The following is an 18,623-nucleotide window of genomic DNA, read 5'->3' as shown; positions in this document are numbered from 1 at the left end:
TGTGCTAGCGTAAGACTCTTCTCATTGAGCAATACAACACCAATTACCAGCACAGCTTTGCCAATTTAATCAGCGAGTGTAACCTTTCTGGTTATTAATATAACCCGCAGTCAATTGCACTCTCAGTCAACTGTGCCTGCGTATACACACACACGCACACACACACACACACACACACACACACACACACACACACACACACTTTCCAGTCATTGCCCTTCACTGCTTCATCTTACACAATTAGTGGTTCTGTTTTTTCATGTGAAGGAAGTAATGGAAAGCTAAAATGAAAACTCTTTCCGTTTTTTGCTTGCACTGTACATTTTTATGGCTGTACTGTATGCAACACATCAAACCCCAAAAAGCGAGAGGAGGATTTTTTGTAATAAAGGATTCTTCTTTTTTTTCCATTTATTTTTGTTTTTTGATAGGCGCCATCTTCGACGAGTCGGCGCGCAAGGACGATGAGGTGTTCCGCCTCGCTGTGGCTGACCTCAACCTGAACAATGAGATCTTGGAGACAGAGAAGATAACCATCTCCGTGGAATTCGTGGACGGGAACAATCCATTCCAGGCTGTACAAGAAGGTACGAGGCCCTGCTTTTTTTGTTGTGGTTGTAGTGTTGCTGATTCATTCTCAATTAGTTTGCCGTCTAAAAAAAAAATAAAAAATCCACGCCAGACATGAGAAACTCAGCTAGTGTTGCCACACTATATCATGGTTAATCACTACCACCCACTCCATATTGCAGATTTATTTTCGCCTGGAATTAATCTATTATTGATGCGGAAAGCTGCGGTATATAGCAAAAAAAATGTTTATCAGCAGTGCACTTACTCTTAACACCCTTGCCACACATGTCATGCCACGTCTGAAAAAAAATGCAAGAAACTAAACATACATTTCTGTCTTTTTTTTCTACTAAAATGAGTTGTTTTTTTTAAAAATCATTCCTTCATAATAGCACAGTCAATAGATGAAGCACAATGTTTTTCAGTACTTTGTAAAACTGCATTTTTGTCATGGAATTACTTGAGTTTCTCCGTCAACCTGAAATCTTTTATTCTCACAAGTCTTTGACCATCTTTTTTGAGTGTGCCCCTCAATACAGAAAGGTAAGGGGGGAAAAAAGGAAATAAAACCAAAACATCCCCGATAAAATGACCTCTGTTCTTATAGGATTGTGACTGCAGACAACTTTATTTTGAGTTATCGACAAGTGTATTCTTTTCCATCAGTCTTGCCCTACTGCTCCTTCACAATAACCCAGATACTGTAATACAGAAAGTGCAACTTCTCCATCTGAAAATCACATTTTTAAAAAGTATATATTTTTAGGATCATTATGTTACTTCATCTATGTACTGCAGTTATATTGCTAATGCTATTTTCCAAACGGTTTCTTTCCAAAATGATTTAAAAAAAAGTCATGCTTCTATTCATTTGAATTTAGGCAGACCAAATGTTTTTAACTTTTATTTTGGATCTTACTACAACTAGCCACTAAGTAAGTCACATTTATGCACAGTGAATGCAGCTTGTCCTTATTTCATGTTGGCTGGTGCTGAACGTGCCGTCACATTGTCTGCCAGTCTCCTTGACCCCCTGCCCCTCTTGTGTTTGATTCACTGGTAAACACTCGTTCGTGTTGGTCATGGGAGGATGGAACCATACAGGAACATATTCAAAAAGACAAACATATGGCTTGTACGATTTCCTGGTTGTCCCAAAATTATTTATGTAGTATCTGGAAAATCTGCATAAATGATTTCTGTGGTATATTCACATTATTGTCAAATTGGTTTATTCAGGAGAAAAGAAAAGTAGATTTGGATTTAAATGATGCCGCAGAACCTTCAAAGTCAAACTATCAGGACCAAAATATGGAAAAATATTTTTTTGCGCTATGCCAAATACCAACCCCCCAAAGTGTTTCCATTTTACGAATGCAAAATGCCTCGACATGAAAACCTGATAACAATGCAGGCGCCTTTAATGGAGCCACCCAACTAGCTTTTAATTCCCAGCAAATTATCTGGATAAAAGCTTTATCCAAATTACTCCACTCAGGACACTTTTTTTTTCTTAAACATACAAGATGTTTGTATTAGCATTGATGTACTGTATGTGGGTGTTCCCATCTTCCCATTTTTCTCACTTGCGTGTCACTTGAATATGGATCCTGTCCTGTCACTTTTATTTACATTTCACTCCCTACAACCCATCCTGTATCAATGACGTAAGCCAATACTTGCAGAAAACAGGTGGAGTTGCGTGTGTGCGTGTATACACGTATGTAGCATGTATGTTAGTGTGTCCATGTCATCCATGATTAAAGCAATGAGGATCGCCTAATTGGATAACGGTCTATGGGAAGGCGGGAAGGGAGGACGTGATGAGCGAGGAGGGAGACCCACAGGGGGGAAAGGCAACTCAATAGTTGTCTTAGCTTATTTTTCATATCTGCTGAAGCTTGACACATTTAAGGCACGTTTACTCGTAGCCACACGTGCCCCGTTACTCTGGAAAAAAAAAAGGAAACACCAAGCTTGCCTTTCTGACTTATTTATTTTTGCAGAAAAGGGGCAATATTGTGCACAGCGGATTCACAGAATGGCCACTAAAATTCCTTCTGAAAATAAAAACATTTTGTTTAGCCAGCAGTTGATTCTCTGCACTGTGTTTATGTGGCATATGGACACGGGACGAAAACACAACTAACAACAATTTAACCAAGCGATCAGCTGTGCCACTCATGCGAATTCAATGCAGCTCTGCTTACCTTTTGACTTTAACAAGATGTTTGGGGCCTCGCAACTGTGGAGGATGTGGATGTCTCTTCATGATAGTGCCTGTGTTGATCGTTTTTTAGACAGTGTAGTTACTTGAAATTATTTTGACATCAGAAACAACAACAAAAATAATCTGCCGCGAGATCTTATTTTTAGCCGGCATTCGAAGGTTAAATGCATCAATTGTGTTAGTGCGACATAAAAAGACTCATTTGAAGCAGAAAATGTTTGATGGTGTCCAGTGGTACTTTGATTATGACAAATCTTATGAATATTTTGTTCAATGAATAAAATAAAGAAATTTCTAATATCATCACTTTTGCTTTTGCAAATCTGAACGAATCAGAAGTCGCCCAAGCCTTGTTGTGTTTGACTGTGGCGGTTCTGACCACACACACTTGCAAATTTGATGGAGAACAGAAAACTGACTCATGAGCCCAAATATTCCCCAAAACTTGCAAGAATGCTTTTGTCTTTGATCTTCACATGACAAATTTTTCACAGTTGTTGACGTGAAAGATTGGGGCGGCGGGATGGCGGGTGGGGCGCTTCAAACAGTTGTTGAGCTCAATTTTCACGGTGGGTAAGTCAGAATGAAGTATGCGAGCAATGATAATAAAAATGCTTCATCTTCCCAAGTCTTTTAATTAAAGTTTCAAAGGATTAGAGTGAATAAAATATATATATTTTTGTGTCATCTTTTCAGTTTATCAGTTGTGGCAGTGGAACTGGAGAGGAATTATGTGGCGTCGCGCTAAAGTCAGCATGAAGTGACTGCCTTCAGGCTCTACGAAACACTAGACTTGGAGTGTGATGTGAATAACTAAATGAGGCTTTGCCGACTTGATGAGTACACAGTCGGCGTGCGTGCGTTGTAAAACAAACTTTTAAGAGCGGCGGAGTGGAAATGTACTGTCACCTTTTACATTTGATTTTTATTGCTTCCTTTTTTTGTTCTCACTATACAACACAAAAACTTTTTTGTAATCTTATGCCAATTCAAATTATTTGAGTCGATTTTAAAATTATCTGTGTCAAGCAATATAAATATACCTTTTTTTCTGAAAACTAGTTTGTTGAAAGAATGTGTACATCACACACAGAAAATTAATATCAGGTATGCAACAGTATGTAGATCTCTCTCTCTCTCTCTCTCTCTCTCTCTCTCTGTCTGCAAATATATTTTTATTTATTTAACAAAGAACGCCTCACTAGAATTAAAAACCTCCCTTTACAAGAGTGTTGTGGCCAAGACAGCAAGTTGTCGGTCATGGAATACAATTACAGACGAACAATACAAAACAAACTGTTGTTTTGAACTATTAAAAAAAAAATATATATATAGGCGGCCCGGTAGTCCAGTGGTTAGCACGTCGGCTTCACAGTGCAGAGGTACCGGGTTCGATTCAAGCTCCGGCCTCCCTGTGTGGAGTTTGCATGTTCTCCCTGGGCTTGCGTGGGTTTTCTCCGGGTGCTCCGGTTTCCTCCCACATTCCAAAAATATGCATGGCAGGCTGATTGAACACTCTAAATTGTCCCTAGGTGTGAGTGTGAGCGTGGATGGTTGTCCGTCTATGTGTGCCCTGCGATTGGCTGGCAACCGATTCAGGGTGTCCCCCGCCTACTGCCCGGAGACGGCTGGGATGGGCTCCAGCACCCCCCGCGACCCTAGTGAGGATCAAGCGGTACGGAAGATGAATGAATGAATGAATGAATGAATATATACAGTATATATATATATATATATATATTATATACATTTGTTCTTGTCCCTGGCATATAGTAATATTACATCTCACAGCCTCTCAAGCAACATTTGAAAAATAACGTAGTCGGTAAAATATTTTCATTAATTTCAAACATATTCGTGATTATTTTATATTTCTTCTTCTCATGTATCTAATGTTTACTTACTTTGCGTGCCCTTGACCTCCAATTGCTTTCAAGCAATGAATTCTTAATTTTTCTTACCAAATATTGTCAGTTACAACATGCATTTATGTCAACCTTTTTTTTCCAGTGCGCTGTGCATTACCCTGTTTGAAACTTCATATAAGGGCTCAAGATTCTAACTCGACTATCCGGTGCTCCATCTGTCAATCAAATAGTGAAATTGTGACTAAAAAGGGTCAATCATTCAGACCACTCAATCATCCGATAATTATTAGAACGACCCCCCCCAACCCCCCCTCCTCTTGCCTCAATCTCTTTAGCCCGTCAGCCGTAGCTGTGAGCCGTCGGTTTTGGCACATGCTCAGGCGGACCTCTTGTGAGGATATTCTGCTGTAGGTCTGCGTCCGAGCTGTCTTCCACCTGACGTTTGTGCCACTTTAATATTTGCTCGTCGGCCGCTGTCGATGTTGACCCGTGTTCTTAATCCTGCACCGCGCATCCCCGGGATTAGCGTCGCGTTTTGTGTTCTCGTTCATCTGTTGCGTGATAGGTTTCTCTTTAGGAACAGAAGCGGTGCAGTTTTTGGGCTCAAAGCCTCGCAAACCTTTGATGAGACATTTGAGTAACAGGAATGCGAATGAATGGTTGTCTGTTGTGTGTGATCAATCCGGAGTGTTTTTTTTCGTGACTATAAAGTAGGATTTGAAATATTTCATCTTTATTTTTTTGGTCGAGAAAGAATGTAGTACTATTTTATTGTAATTGTTTAACAATTTTTTTCCTCATTTTTACTATGGAACATTCAATGGGATTTTGTTTTTTTCTGAGATGTATTATAATTGAAACTGTTATTCATTAAAAACACACTTTAAAATTGTAGTTTTACAAGAACATTACATTATGGCATACAATTTTTAATGTTTTTTTTTTAATCTTTAACAAGAAAAAACACATCAACTGTTTTAACAATGCTATAATTTCCAGGAATTCAATTATTAAATGTTTTCTAGAATATCATTTTCTTACAAAAAATGTAATTTCTTAATTTTTATGAAAGATATTTTTCCACAAAAAATGATTTGGTCATATTTTACAAGAAAATGAATTTGTGGTATAAGAATAACATTTGATAAAGGAAAAATCTAAGCCAGTTTTGTCAAATGTTACAAGTCATTTTTATAAGACAAAAATGTCTCATGAATTGAATTCAAGGAATTACATTGTAACAAAAATGACATCACGGTATAAAGGACAATTTCCAAGTCAATTATATTTTAATGTTATGAAATAAGCAGCATGTAGTTACATTTCATTAAATTAACTGAAGTCATATTTGTACAACTCCCTGTGCACCATGTACTGTATGTCTTGATGAATTGATGCTACACTCTATCATCTATAACCGTTTCAAACAACAAAAAGTGGTTAAGATTGGACGACTGCCTGTGTCTAATGGGTTGTGTTGTATTATTTAGTCATTTTATGTTAATTGTTCTTTTGGTGGCGGCGCGGGCACCCGCAGCGGCTCCTCTTGTTGTCTGGTTGAGAGGGAAGAAATTTAATTTGTGCTGTATGTAACACATACAGTGCATTTCACAATAAAGTTGTACTTGACTTAACTACGACAACCACACACTGGATTCATCCTCCATTTTCCCACTTTCCTCATCGCCATCCCTCTTTTATGTTTGCTGTTTGGAGTCCCTTCTGTCTTTTGTCTTGAATTCGGATGAGTGTGAAAGGTCTTTGGCAGGAAGTTTCCGTTCACAACACTTGCTGTTTTTTGAACGAGAAGCAACGTGCTGTTTTGTGTGTTGGAATCCAGCAGCTGACAGCTGGGAACAAACCAGCGGGACTTTTTTTTTGGAGAGTGCGGCCATGCGTACACTCAATTTGGGGGTGATCTGTTGATGGGTCGCTCATTTGCATCGTACAGCTCCATTGAAACGTTTCCTTCCTGCTCCTACTGAGCTTTGACTGCCACACAAAACTCTCTTTTGTGCTGTTTGAGTGCCAGCTTTCGATCTAAATAAGCAACTCATTCGGGCCCACTTCAAATGTTTTAGTTAGCAACGTGAAATTTGGCCGGCATGTCTCCCATCAATCGACCCAGCTCAAGTCTATAAAACCCAGACACACAGGAAGTCTGCCAACTTGGCTTCCTGTGGAGATTTTGGGGTTCGGGATTTCTGCATGGACAATCTTGTCAAAGAGATTTTTCTCGATTGCAGCTAAATTTGAACCACAGGCAACGCTAAATTACGGAACAATTAATTTTTAAGTGTTGTATGTGGGCTGAGCATGTTGGTCAAATTGATGACTCACCATGAAACCACAAAATGAAGCTCAAATAACGCCCATCGATTTTTCCAGCTAAATTCAAGTGGAAGGAAGACTCATTTTTGGATGATTGAGCTATTACTCCATTATTTTTTTTACAAGTTTAACGAACGAAAACATTTTCATTCTCTTTACGTCCCCGAAATCTGTGACATATGTCCTCATTTCGAGATGGATTTTCCTGACAGAATTCTATCAATGACATCTACTTGTGCATGTGCTTTCACTGGACAGTAAATACATTTTCAATGTCCAATGTCCAAATACAATTTCAATGTCATTCCAAATTCCAGAGGTTTGCTCTCTTGGAATCAAAAATCATCATGAGGCACCTTGACCAGTGGAAAGAGCCTTTGAAAATACATTTGGGAACATCTCTGATGCGCCACGAAGTAGGAAACCCCCTGCCAGTAACTTTGAACGATTTTGCACTTTCATTCAGGCACATGGATGCAATTTTCCCGACACAAAAAGGACATTCAAAATATGTAACCTGGTGAAAATGAATGCAACTAAATGCATTTTTTAAATTAATTACCGGTAATTACTTTTTTTGGATGAATTGGATGATTGCCGGCCTCTCTTTTGACGTTTTCCCGCTTGATTGGCTGTCAGTCAGCACACTCAGTTGCCATAGTGACACCCAAGTACGCTCCTTCTCCTTGACAAATGCGTGGCCTGCGTAAATCATCCAAGTTGAACTGACATGGAGGCAAGGTGGGGGGGGGGGGGGTAACGGGAGAGAAATGACGAGTGGAAGATTGCAGAGTCCCGCTTGTTTGATCTTGCAAGCCACAGCCACACATAAATACGTGTCTTGACCGTTTACACAGAGTATCAGGGTCAAATGCGGCGGGAGAAGCAAGCATACTCGTGAAATACCTTGGGAGAGCTGATGCAGTGCCGCCAACCTTTGTCGCCTGTGCTAAAAGATAAACACATGCAAGGGTGAGGAAATATTTTCACTTGTTTAGGGAACCGTGTTGGAAGTCCTTCTGTCGTACTCGTCGACTCTCAAGCCATCATTTCCCATTAAGATCGATTATATTTCCATAATTTGTGCCGTGGTCCACAGTTGGCTTGCCCCCCTTACAGTTCTGAGATTCTCGATTTCAAAGGCTGCTTCGGTCCTCCTGTGTGACGGGTCGAAGTCATTCAAGTCCTTGCTTGGGTTTTTTTTTCCTCGTTAATCGCGGCACAATCCAAAAACCTGCATGTTAGGTTCTTTGAAGATACAAAGACGTCCGTAGGTGTGAATGTGAGTGCGAGTGGATAGTTGAGTTTCGACCTAGTTGTCATGGTAACCAAATCCATACTTGCTATTGGTCCAGCAGTATGTAGGGCGGCATGAGGCTGACAAAAGCTTGAGACAGACATGTTAAGACACCTAGAAACTGTTTTCAATTGTGACAAAATACTTGGCGTCTCTTTGGAGTTCTCAACAATTTCATTTTATTTGATTCCGATTCAAAATTGTGCCGTTTTGAAAAAATTGACCAAGAAAAGTAATTACCTTGTGGTATATTACGTTTCTTTCAATTCATACTTTAAATGTCAGAGCCCCATTTCCTAGTCTTGAGTGCTTCAGCCATTAAATTCACAATGATGAAAGAACGCCAATATCCTGAACATTCTCTGTGCAAAGATGCTTACTGGCTTTCTATTTCCTTTTATTTTCAACTATCATCATTCACAAAGTCCAGTTACTTTTAAGACTCCAAGTCCAAAGTAAGAAGTAAGACCTCGGGGAGGAACACTTTTCCTCTGGAAAACCGTGATGTGTTTATTGTTGCCCTAAAGAAATCGTAACACGCACAGTCACATTTGAAGCCCTGTTACTCATTTTGGATTTACTCTGCCAGTAGTGTTGTTTTGTTTAATTGAGTTTGTTGGGGCGGAGGATTGCACAAAAACTATTAACAGTGCAAGGCCGCCAAGTTTTGGTGCAAATCAGGAGATAACAGGAGAGACGCATACATTTTCGTCACGTTTACCCATGAAAAACAAAGTTCATTTTCCGTTTATATGATGGGTATTTCAAGTCCTACATGTCATCTAATCATATTTTTTTTCTCCCATTTAACTTGAAATGGTGATGGGATTTTATGAGGCGTGAGACCTTTATCATGACATACATATTTTTGGAACAATAGTCCACAGAGTTATTTTCAAGATCCTCCTCTTTGTTTTCAAATCTCTGAATAATTTCGCGCCACCTTACCTCTCTGAGCTCATCTGCCCCTACACACCTGCCCGGCGCCTCAGGTCTGTGGACCAGACATTATTAGAAGTACCAAGCACTAAACTGAGGCTCCGAGGCCTTTTCTGTTGCTGATCCCTCTCTCTGGAATGACCTCTCCCACTGAACATTCGGCAAGCCTCCTCGCTGCCCATCTTCAAAGCCCTCCTCAAAACTCACTTGTATTCTTTGGCATTCGACTCGGCATGACTTAGTTTTGTTCTTGGTTTTACTGTTTGGTGCTTTCTACCGCCTTTCTACCGCCTTTATTACCGATTTGTCTTACTGTTTATTGTGTGTTAAATTGCTCCATGTACAGCACTTTGTATGCAGCGATCGCTGTTTGAAAGTGCTCTATAAATACTGTTGACTTGACTTGTTGACACCGCCATATTTTGTCAGATTTGTTTGTCAGGTGAAAACTAAAACAAAAATACGGCCATTATTTGAGAAATGAAGCCAAAAAGAGATGCAAACCACACTGAGGAGCAGTCATATCAGTTTACTGGCAGGCTAATCAACATTCTAGATGACAACTGGTAAGATTATTAATATGGTACAAGGTCACTTGTGTTTTTTTTCTGAAATTACAAGTTTGTAATGAATTGTGACTGTGACATCTTCAATCTGCAAAATTTTGAAGGTCTTAAATGCCACAAACAAACATTGCTGTTGTGTACTTGCTTTTAATTTTTCTCTTTCTTCTTTCTTCTTTCTACATACATTCTTGCTGATGGAGGCTGTAAATTTCCCCAGTGTGGGACGAATAAAGGATATCTTATCTTATCTTAGACAACTTAGTCAATAATGTGACGGATTTGGAACCACGCTCGGCTTGCAATCCCTGTACTTATATAACATGTTGAAAATATTACCCTCGGGTGGTCATGTTTGGTAAATGTGAGTTTATAAATTTGAGTAAGGTGGCCTTTAAAGGTCTCAAAGAGCATTCTGTTTCGCTTCCTTCAGCGTGTCGTTAATCATGCAGGTCCATCACATCATCCAACTTAATCTGTGCAATTGGTGAAATTCTTCATTAGCCGCTGCTGTTTTGCTTAGCAACTGAATCCAAATTGGGTGATAGTTAACTGTTTAGTGTCATCTATAAATGGTGGTATTAACAGATGCGTCTTTGATTTCTTGATGGGAACAGCACTTATATTTATGTTTTTGTTTTTAGTTAGCTTATAACTTCCACGGGAGCGCACAGATTTTGAGAAAATCTGGTATTTTAGAGATGTCTATCCAAAGGAGGATTGTAATGGATGATGTACTGTCGGACGACCAGATTGGAAGGATCTCTTTTCGAGGGAGGCATTTATTTTTCTTATCTATTTGAGGTTATTTGTCGTTAGCGACAGACACACATTTATGTCTCTGAAATGTATGGCTCAACTGTCTACGGTTATTTTATTAGTCTTTCATGGATGAGGAAATAAAGTAATTAGTTTAGGTGCTTCTCTATATTCAACTTTACATTCCTCAAAGACCTCCACAGTCTGCTTTTTTTTTTTTTTTAAATACGTCAGGGCGTTGTCCTGAAACTATTGGAGACAAAGAGACAAAATGGCAAATGAATCCCTTTACGCATTGCTCATCATTTCCTCCTACTTGCCACGTAGGCCGACCCAGGTCCAGGCAGGCATAAAGGACATTGTTTATTGAGAGGAGTAGCGCTTCGTTCCTCCTTCACACCTTTTAGCCAGAAGGTTGTGACAGAAGTCAGGAATAATCAGAGATGGAAAGATAAGACAAAAAGAATAACAACAGGTCAAGAGGTTTGCCAGAATGCGGGGATGGTGTGAAGATATGAGGGATGAGTGTGCTATATGGATGGATGAGTGACAGATGGGTGAAAAAGACAGGCAGAGTGAAGAGGCTTTCGCCGGCAGGGAAGATTGATGGGTAAAAAAAAAAGAAAGGCGGTCATGACACAGAGGTTTAAATGAACTTGCCTGTTCTGCATTCATGGGCATGTGACTCATGGATGATGGCCGTACAATCTCATCATATGTCATGGACAGTGACGCACAAGAGGGCGACAAAAGAAAACACCAGCAAGGCTTTGTAAGGTCACATGTTGGACCAGCATCCTCTTCTGGGCAGGTTAAGTACATTTGGCTTCGCATATCCAGAAACCTTGGGCTGATGGAACACCATTCTGTTTCACTTATCTTATTTTTGTCAACGCACATAAATGGGAAGAATTTGAATGAGACCCCGGCCAGAATTCACTCCATAGTGGCCCCTGGCCCAGGTCTATCGTAACTGGACACAAAGAAGTCTCAAGGACCCATTCCTGCTATGTAAAACAATTTCAGCCATTTGTTTGATGTTGAATTGTTTGATTTACAGTGCTCGTACCTGGGGAACAAGACAATTTGCCCAAATGGCCTCAATCGCAAAGTGGTCATGGATGTGCGATGCTAAATTTGTTGGAAGTGGGCAACCGATTGTCAACGTATATGGCCCCACTATCCCAGCAGGAGGCCCTTCAACAAACATGTATCTATTATTGATCTGCCAATCAACGTGCACCCAATTGACCAGGTAATTGGGGTGGGCGGCGTTGTGGGTGTCCCCAAGACCATGAACCCCCCCCCCCCCCGCACAAGTCGATGTCTTTGTCACCGCCCTATTGGCCCCCTGCACGCCCCTACTTCTACCTACTGCAAGTTAGTTCACTTCTGTTTCTGAGAACGTTGATGGTATTAACCAACCTAGTATTTGTTTGCCAGTGATGATTCAAATAATTATGGTGATAGGAGTGAAAAATTAAGTCTTAAAATCGCATTCTAAAGGCCTTTGTGGTGAGGAACAGAAGGGTATGTATCGAAATGTCCTTGAAAAGATGCTTCCAGTCGAACACAGATGCAACAAAATATCGACTGGTCAGGATGTGCCAATTGCAAGAAATGCCCACCGACCATAGTTGTCGGGAAGAGAGCTCTGGAGGACTTTTGATGATGATGACTGCAGGGGGAAGGGGGGGAGGCTGACAACTGGAGAAGCAGTGAGGAGAGGAAGATGAGGAGGGAATTCTTGGCCAAGGAGACACTCTGGAGACGTTTGAGGATAGAGTGTTTGACACGTATTATCCTGGGATCCCGCTGGTTATGACATTCTGATGTGTTGTCAGTTGTACACTAATGGCTTTTCAGTTTCCACGAGTGTGTGATCTATCAAGATGGGATTTTTTTTTTTTATCACAAATTTCCTATGGGGACCATTGTGCCCGGAGTAAACTCCTCAAAAGGCAACCCACTATCTATTTTGTACCTTATGGAGCAACTAATCCATTCATATTTTATCACCGTCCTGCAGAGACCGCAACCACTTAATGGGAGAGCAATTTTCCAAGTCCACGCAATGCACTCATCTTAGAGGATGTCAGTCACCTTTAGCAGCTGTGCTAATCCGTTTTGCATTTCAACATCTACCGATTTTTGGTCCTCGCATCCCGCTGTGACTGTGTGTTTGTAAATTTTCTGTTTTGTTCCACAAAAGTGATGTACCGTAATTTCCAGATGACAAAAGACACCTGATTAAAAAACGCAACAGATTTAGATATACAAACTAATTTGTAAACACATCTGTCATCACATTCCAAATATTTTTTATCCCTTTAAGGCAGTGACAAGAGTGTCCCACAAAAGATCATCTGCGTGCGGTTGTTCCAAACTTGGTTATTTTTGTCAACACTGGTGAAGTAGATTTCACCAATCCATAACTTGATCGGCACTGTCATCTTGTTGAAAAATCGGTTAATTTTAAGTTAGCGCTAAAGTTGGTAAACTCTCAAGATGGTGTTCATGGCCAATTTTAGATATTGTCAACATCCATCTTTTATTGGCTTCCAAAGAATGACACCATCAAAACCTGTCAAATTTTGTTCAATCATACCAGAGTATAAATTTTACTTTCTCCTCCAATTTTATGCTGTCTCAATTTTTAACAATAGAAAATACTGAGTGCAGGATTTGGACTGTTAGCACTGCGAGCATTACTTTGATTTTCCCAGAATAGAAATGGCCTGATTAAAAGTCGCTTTTGTAATTTTTTTCCCCTTTTCTTGACAAAGGCCGTCTTTTTGGCAAACATGAGCAGACAATTATATTTCAGTGAGGTGACAAATTAATCTTTCCTTTGGGTTATGCGTACCTGGATGTGCTTCTTTTCAATGACCTTGATGAGGTTTTAGCCTGACTGTTTCCATATCAGTAGTGTATGATGAGCCCAAACTTCAAACTACCAATTTATCCCATTTAGTCCCTCCCTGGAGGACATGATTGTGACCTCAGCTCTCTGCAGCCATTGAACATTTTCCCACTTGCTTTGATACACAGTACACACCTTCTGCGTCAGGTTGTCAAAAATGAGTGCAGCGAGCGTGGAAATCAATGCGACTAGACTTACTAGGGAAATTCATTACTGAGTCCATGAGTCATGGCTCTTCGGGAGACCGGATGTCAGAGCCATAAATGGAAGTGATGTCACTATAGCTGAAGAAAGCAAGCCAGTCAAAGTATTAAGTCATAGTGATCGCATTCTTCCATATGACACCTCGCGGTTGCTTTACTATGACAACATGTCTGCTCACAAGCCCTGAGGGATCTGGCAGTTCCTGGTTGAGAAGAATATCGCCATGCTGGAGTAACCATCTGATGTTGGGTCCTCTTTACTTGATTACATGATGAGTGGTCTCATGGAACACCAGTTTGGGACAAATTGACAGATTTTGCCAGGCTCGGCAGCCTCTCGGGACAATCCCGTGGCATTCATCTGCACGACTGAAATTACATGCTCCTCCCAAGAAATCTGACAAGTAGGATATCAGCATGTGCTTAAATTAAACAGGTGCTTGGGTTTTGGAGCCTTTGTCTTTGATCTATGCTGGCTTCCCATCAAGCGTATGTGGGAATCTGTGATTTGTTTGATTCTTTTTTTTTTTTTTTTTAAAGGCAATCAAATTCCTAGCTGTGAATTCCCAGCGTGATCGTTGGATTCATCTTTCACCTGGTGTGGAGGCAGACCAATGAACATTGCGTTGTTTTGGACAGATGTGTGTGTCACTTGAAATCAAAATGAAACAATGGGTGTGGGAGTATACACTTACTGTGTGCCCTCCTGTGTTTTTCCAAAGCAGGGACGGCGTGAACTATCTGTCTTTTGATCAAGTTTGCCTGCAGCCCGCTGCATCCTGCCGTGGAACAATAAAATATTTGAAAGAGTGAAGGCTACAGAGACCAACTATCACAATCATCCTCACTTACTACAATGGTCCATTACAAAACATCACAATAGAGAATGCTTCTTTAGAGTTCATCAGAGTTTGTCATGACGAGAAGTGGTTTTGCAGGATACTGGAGCATGTTCTGCACAGTGTGTTAGGGCAGTGGTCCCCAAGCATGTTGGACCGGATTTGATTTGGATTCTCTCAGATTCATTGTTATATGATGCTAATTGTCTAACCCTCGTATTAAACCCAGAAGCTAAGGGCACCATTCTATACGGGAGCGGCAGTGCTGGGGGTATGGAGTATAATTGCCTTAAAAATGTGGAGCAAAGTAAGTTGTATCTGTAGAGTGTATGCATCATTTTAAACGACTGAAAATAATTTGTAGAATAAAATCGACTGCATGTGCAATGTACACTACTCAATGTACAGTACTCATCCAGTTACTCAATGAGTCAAAACAATCAAGAGACTTAAAAAAAAGTCATGTTTCACGTGATTACAACTGTCAGCAGTTATTCACAATACAAGCAGAGTAGGAGTAGAATAATTAGAAATAAAACACAGTAAAGGACACAAAAACAAGTACACACACACTCTCTCTTAAGGTGTATGCGCACACGCAATATACTGTACCTGATGTACGCATCTTACCCGTGATTCTTCACAATCATGATTTTGCACAACAGAAATAAACTTTCAATATAGAAGTAAAAGAGCAGAGCAATGTCTCCAAAAATTGCAATCATTTCACTTGCAGAAGCGTGAAGGCTCTTGAATGACTAATGAAAGCCAAGTGAGAGACAAAGGCGCTGGCTGATACAAGTCAAGAGAGGGGAACGGAGGGCTGAATCCCCTCATCTGTTTGGCTCCAGGTTTTGCCTCCCTCAAAATTCCCATCACCCTGGCTTGACGGTGTGCACAGCATAGCAATGAATTGGTCACACTAACCCCCCACCACCCACCCCAAGCCTAGAGAATGGGCCCCATTAAAGCGCATTAAAACATAATACTGCCTTTGTGTGTGTGCGAAAGAGAGAGAGAGAGAGAGAGAGAGAGAGAGAGAGAGAGAGAGAGAGAGAAAGGGAGGGGTGGAGAGAGAGACTGAAATTCAATATTCTCTTCCTGATTCATCATTCATACTTCATCTAGCCCTGTGGCTGCTTTCTTACATCATACAACAACTTCATACAACATCCATGCAACCCCTCCACCCCATTCTTGTGTCTCACCAGCACTTTTTATTGTGTGTAGAGGAATCTCGAGAGTCATCGCTTCATGACACTGGTTCATGGTTTCTGAGGTATTGCAGTTTCACTTTTTTTTTCCTTCAGTTTTTCACAAAAATGGCCATTTCAAATTGCCTTTTCTGAGCAACCAATCCAATTTCGGAGTGATGTGAGATGACAAAGCAAAAGACATTATTCTACCAATGCTCACTGAGCTAACATCGCCAAACGTTTGCTGATATTTTGATTGATGCGACATGTGATGATGGTTTGGCAATTACTTCAGCAATTCATAGAATAATCATCAACGCCGCCGGTTTTGTGACATTATAAACGATGTACATTCCCTCATTTAGAATATATAAATTGTGTCGAGTCCCTTTGCAAGATATGGGGAACTTGTCCACATTAGCAGGAAGAGACGTTACTAGAATAGCAATTTTTTTTCCCGATTCCTCCAAAACAAATTGATACAATTTAAAATGCAAGCTGGTTTCATTTTCCTGATTAAAACATACACAGAAAGTTTCGGAGTGAAAAATGGGCCTTGGTGGCCAACTTGTCCTTTTCACTAAAGGAACAGAAAACTGCATTTTAAAATCTAGACACAAAATAGCTACTGGGAAGTCTGCCATTGCATCAGTGCCGTTGATAAAAGGACTTGACTACCTCGTTTCTCATACCCGACAGTAAGCAAGATTTCAGCCAATAGCCCGCTCGCTAAATAAAAATAAATTAGTCCACTTTTCCCACACTGCCTGCCACGATAATAGTATTTATGTCGCGTTAGGCCACGACTCGCAGCAGCTTTTCACCTCAATTCAAACAGCCCTGCTCCGTCATCTCATCTCCATTCAACACAATCTATCATCAGCCTCTCTTGCTTGCGCAGGAGACCACCCATGCATCACGTAACGTCATTTTAATAGTGATTGGAAAGTTTGTGAAAAATGGTGTTTGTCTCCGAACAGATTAGAATCACTTACCATTCAAAGTGAAGGCTCTAATTAGTCCTCGCGGCAAATGTGGGCTCTGTTTGCAATGCCGTTGGAGTGTGTGCCCTCTGAAGGTGCGTTACTTAATGAAAACTACCAGTCTCTGCAAACCATTGCCTAAAGCTACAGTATTATTATGGCAATGCTTCGCAGTTGCCAAGATACCACTTAAACTTATTGGAGTGGGAGTAGAAGATTTATTGACTGTACAACCATTAGGTTGTGACCTGCACATAACCAGCCTTGCACACAGAGTGTGTATCCTCCACTACATAGGTTGCAGACTTTTTATTAGAGGCCACGGGTCTTTCATTTTGATTCCAAATAGAAAATCGATCAGAATTATCATTCAGTTTTCACCTCACTTCTCTCCACACGCAGCCACTCTTAGCCTTCTTGTGTTGGCATCGTTCTAATAGTTGTGATTTCATCAGCCAGTTGAAAACAAGAGTCCAAAGCATTGTTTTGTTTTAAACATATATTTTTTTTTAAATGGGATTTTCCGAGTGTTCGCTTAAAAATGGCCGAAAAGGCATGGAAATCACACAATTGGCTTTTGAGATGGTTTTCTGAGTCTAAACGTAATAGTTTAGCATGGCAAATCCGTGTGGCTCAGGGAAACTGGCTCCCGTGGCAACATTTAATAACATGAATTATGGTTGAGTTATTCATTTGAGTTTTGTCATCAAACTTTCAAAACCGTACGTCAAACGCACATAATGATCAAATTACTCAGTTGTCCTAAGTGGTTTAAATTTGTTAGCTATGAGACAAAATCTCAGGGATGAGTTCCTTTTTAATGGACTCCTGGAAAATAAAACATGACCCTAAAATGGCTAATTAGCACAAATGTGGCTGAATTCCTGTGACTCTTAGCGGGCATGGGATCTTGAGATGTTGTTGTTTCGGCTAGTCGTGATAGCAGAAGAACGAGAGCTGGAGAATGAGAGCGAGGGCTGAAGAGTGCAGCCAGCAGTGGTAGTGTGCTGTTTGAATTCTCAAGATAGAATTGGAAACGACACTGCATGTTTGTGCATACAGAATCTGGTTAACCAAGGGTGAGGGGTTTTGGATGAGACCAGATGAGTGGCAGTTTTTGACTTAAGGTAGGGGCTCGGCTATCAATAACCGCCACTGACTGAGTTCACGTGCGTAAGGGAAGCTCCGTGCTCGCAGATGCCGACAGGCACGCAACAAGCCAAGGTGATAACCCAACGAGGAGTATGTGACACTAACTCACAATAATGAGTGACTGTCGCAGTAGAAAGACATGTTCAAGGTGTTGCTACGGTAACGGAACAACTTCAAAAGCTTTGTAAAAATGACAAGCAAACAATGGATGCATTATCAAAGGAGATCTGGGCAGTAAAAACAAGCCTGCAAAGGACATGGAGAGTATAAAAACACCGAACAAACTGAACAATGCATCTCAGTGAAATCGGATATGATCAAGGTCTGTGACATCTTGCTGGATGTCACAGACGAGATGGAATATCTGGAAGGACAACGCAGGCACAACAATCTGGTGATTTTTATTTTTGGAGCGTTGGAGACCCCGGCAGAGACGTGGGAGGAAGGAAAAAAAATTGCGGAGAAGCTGAAGCCGAAGCAAAAAATCGAAATGGAGAAGGCCCATCGTAAAGAGAAACCTAGAGGAGAAACACTGACTCCCCTCATGGTGAAATCCTGATTTAGGAGAGAACTGCCATTCTTCCCAAATCCCTAAAGTGCCCCCATGTCTACCTAAACCCAGACTTCCCAAATACTGCAATGACAAAGAGAAGAAAGCTGATGCCCAGAGCTCAGAGCTCCACGATAATCACCGCAGCATTGGTTCTCATTGTTTTATTCTCTGTAGGATCAAAAATACCACTATTGCGCTGATCAACGGTTTAATA

At 40.7% G+C, this 18,623-nt stretch overlaps 1 protein-coding gene across 5 annotated transcripts in view; it reads left to right on the top strand.

Annotated features, from left to right (window-relative positions):
* Positions 1-18,623, top strand: part of grid2 (glutamate receptor, ionotropic, delta 2) — a 356,741-nt gene that overhangs the window by 63,799 nt on the left and 274,319 nt on the right. For all 5 annotated transcript variants that reach the window (XR_007962806.1, XM_052068607.1, XM_052068609.1 and 2 more), the window contains exon 2: positions 432-587. Coding sequence is in view for 4 of the 5 variants with exons in the window: in XM_052068607.1 (XP_051924567.1) it covers positions 432-587 (156 nt within the window). In the remaining variant the exon portion in view is untranslated. The remainder of the gene's footprint in view (positions 1-431; positions 588-18,623) is intronic.

This window comes from Hippocampus zosterae, chromosome 6, assembly GCF_025434085.1.
Source record: "Hippocampus zosterae strain Florida chromosome 6, ASM2543408v3, whole genome shotgun sequence".
NCBI classification, from domain to species: domain Eukaryota; kingdom Metazoa; phylum Chordata; class Actinopteri; order Syngnathiformes; family Syngnathidae; genus Hippocampus; species Hippocampus zosterae.
The sequence above is the reverse complement of the archived record's forward strand: the minus strand, read 5'-3'. Positions and strand labels throughout refer to the sequence as shown.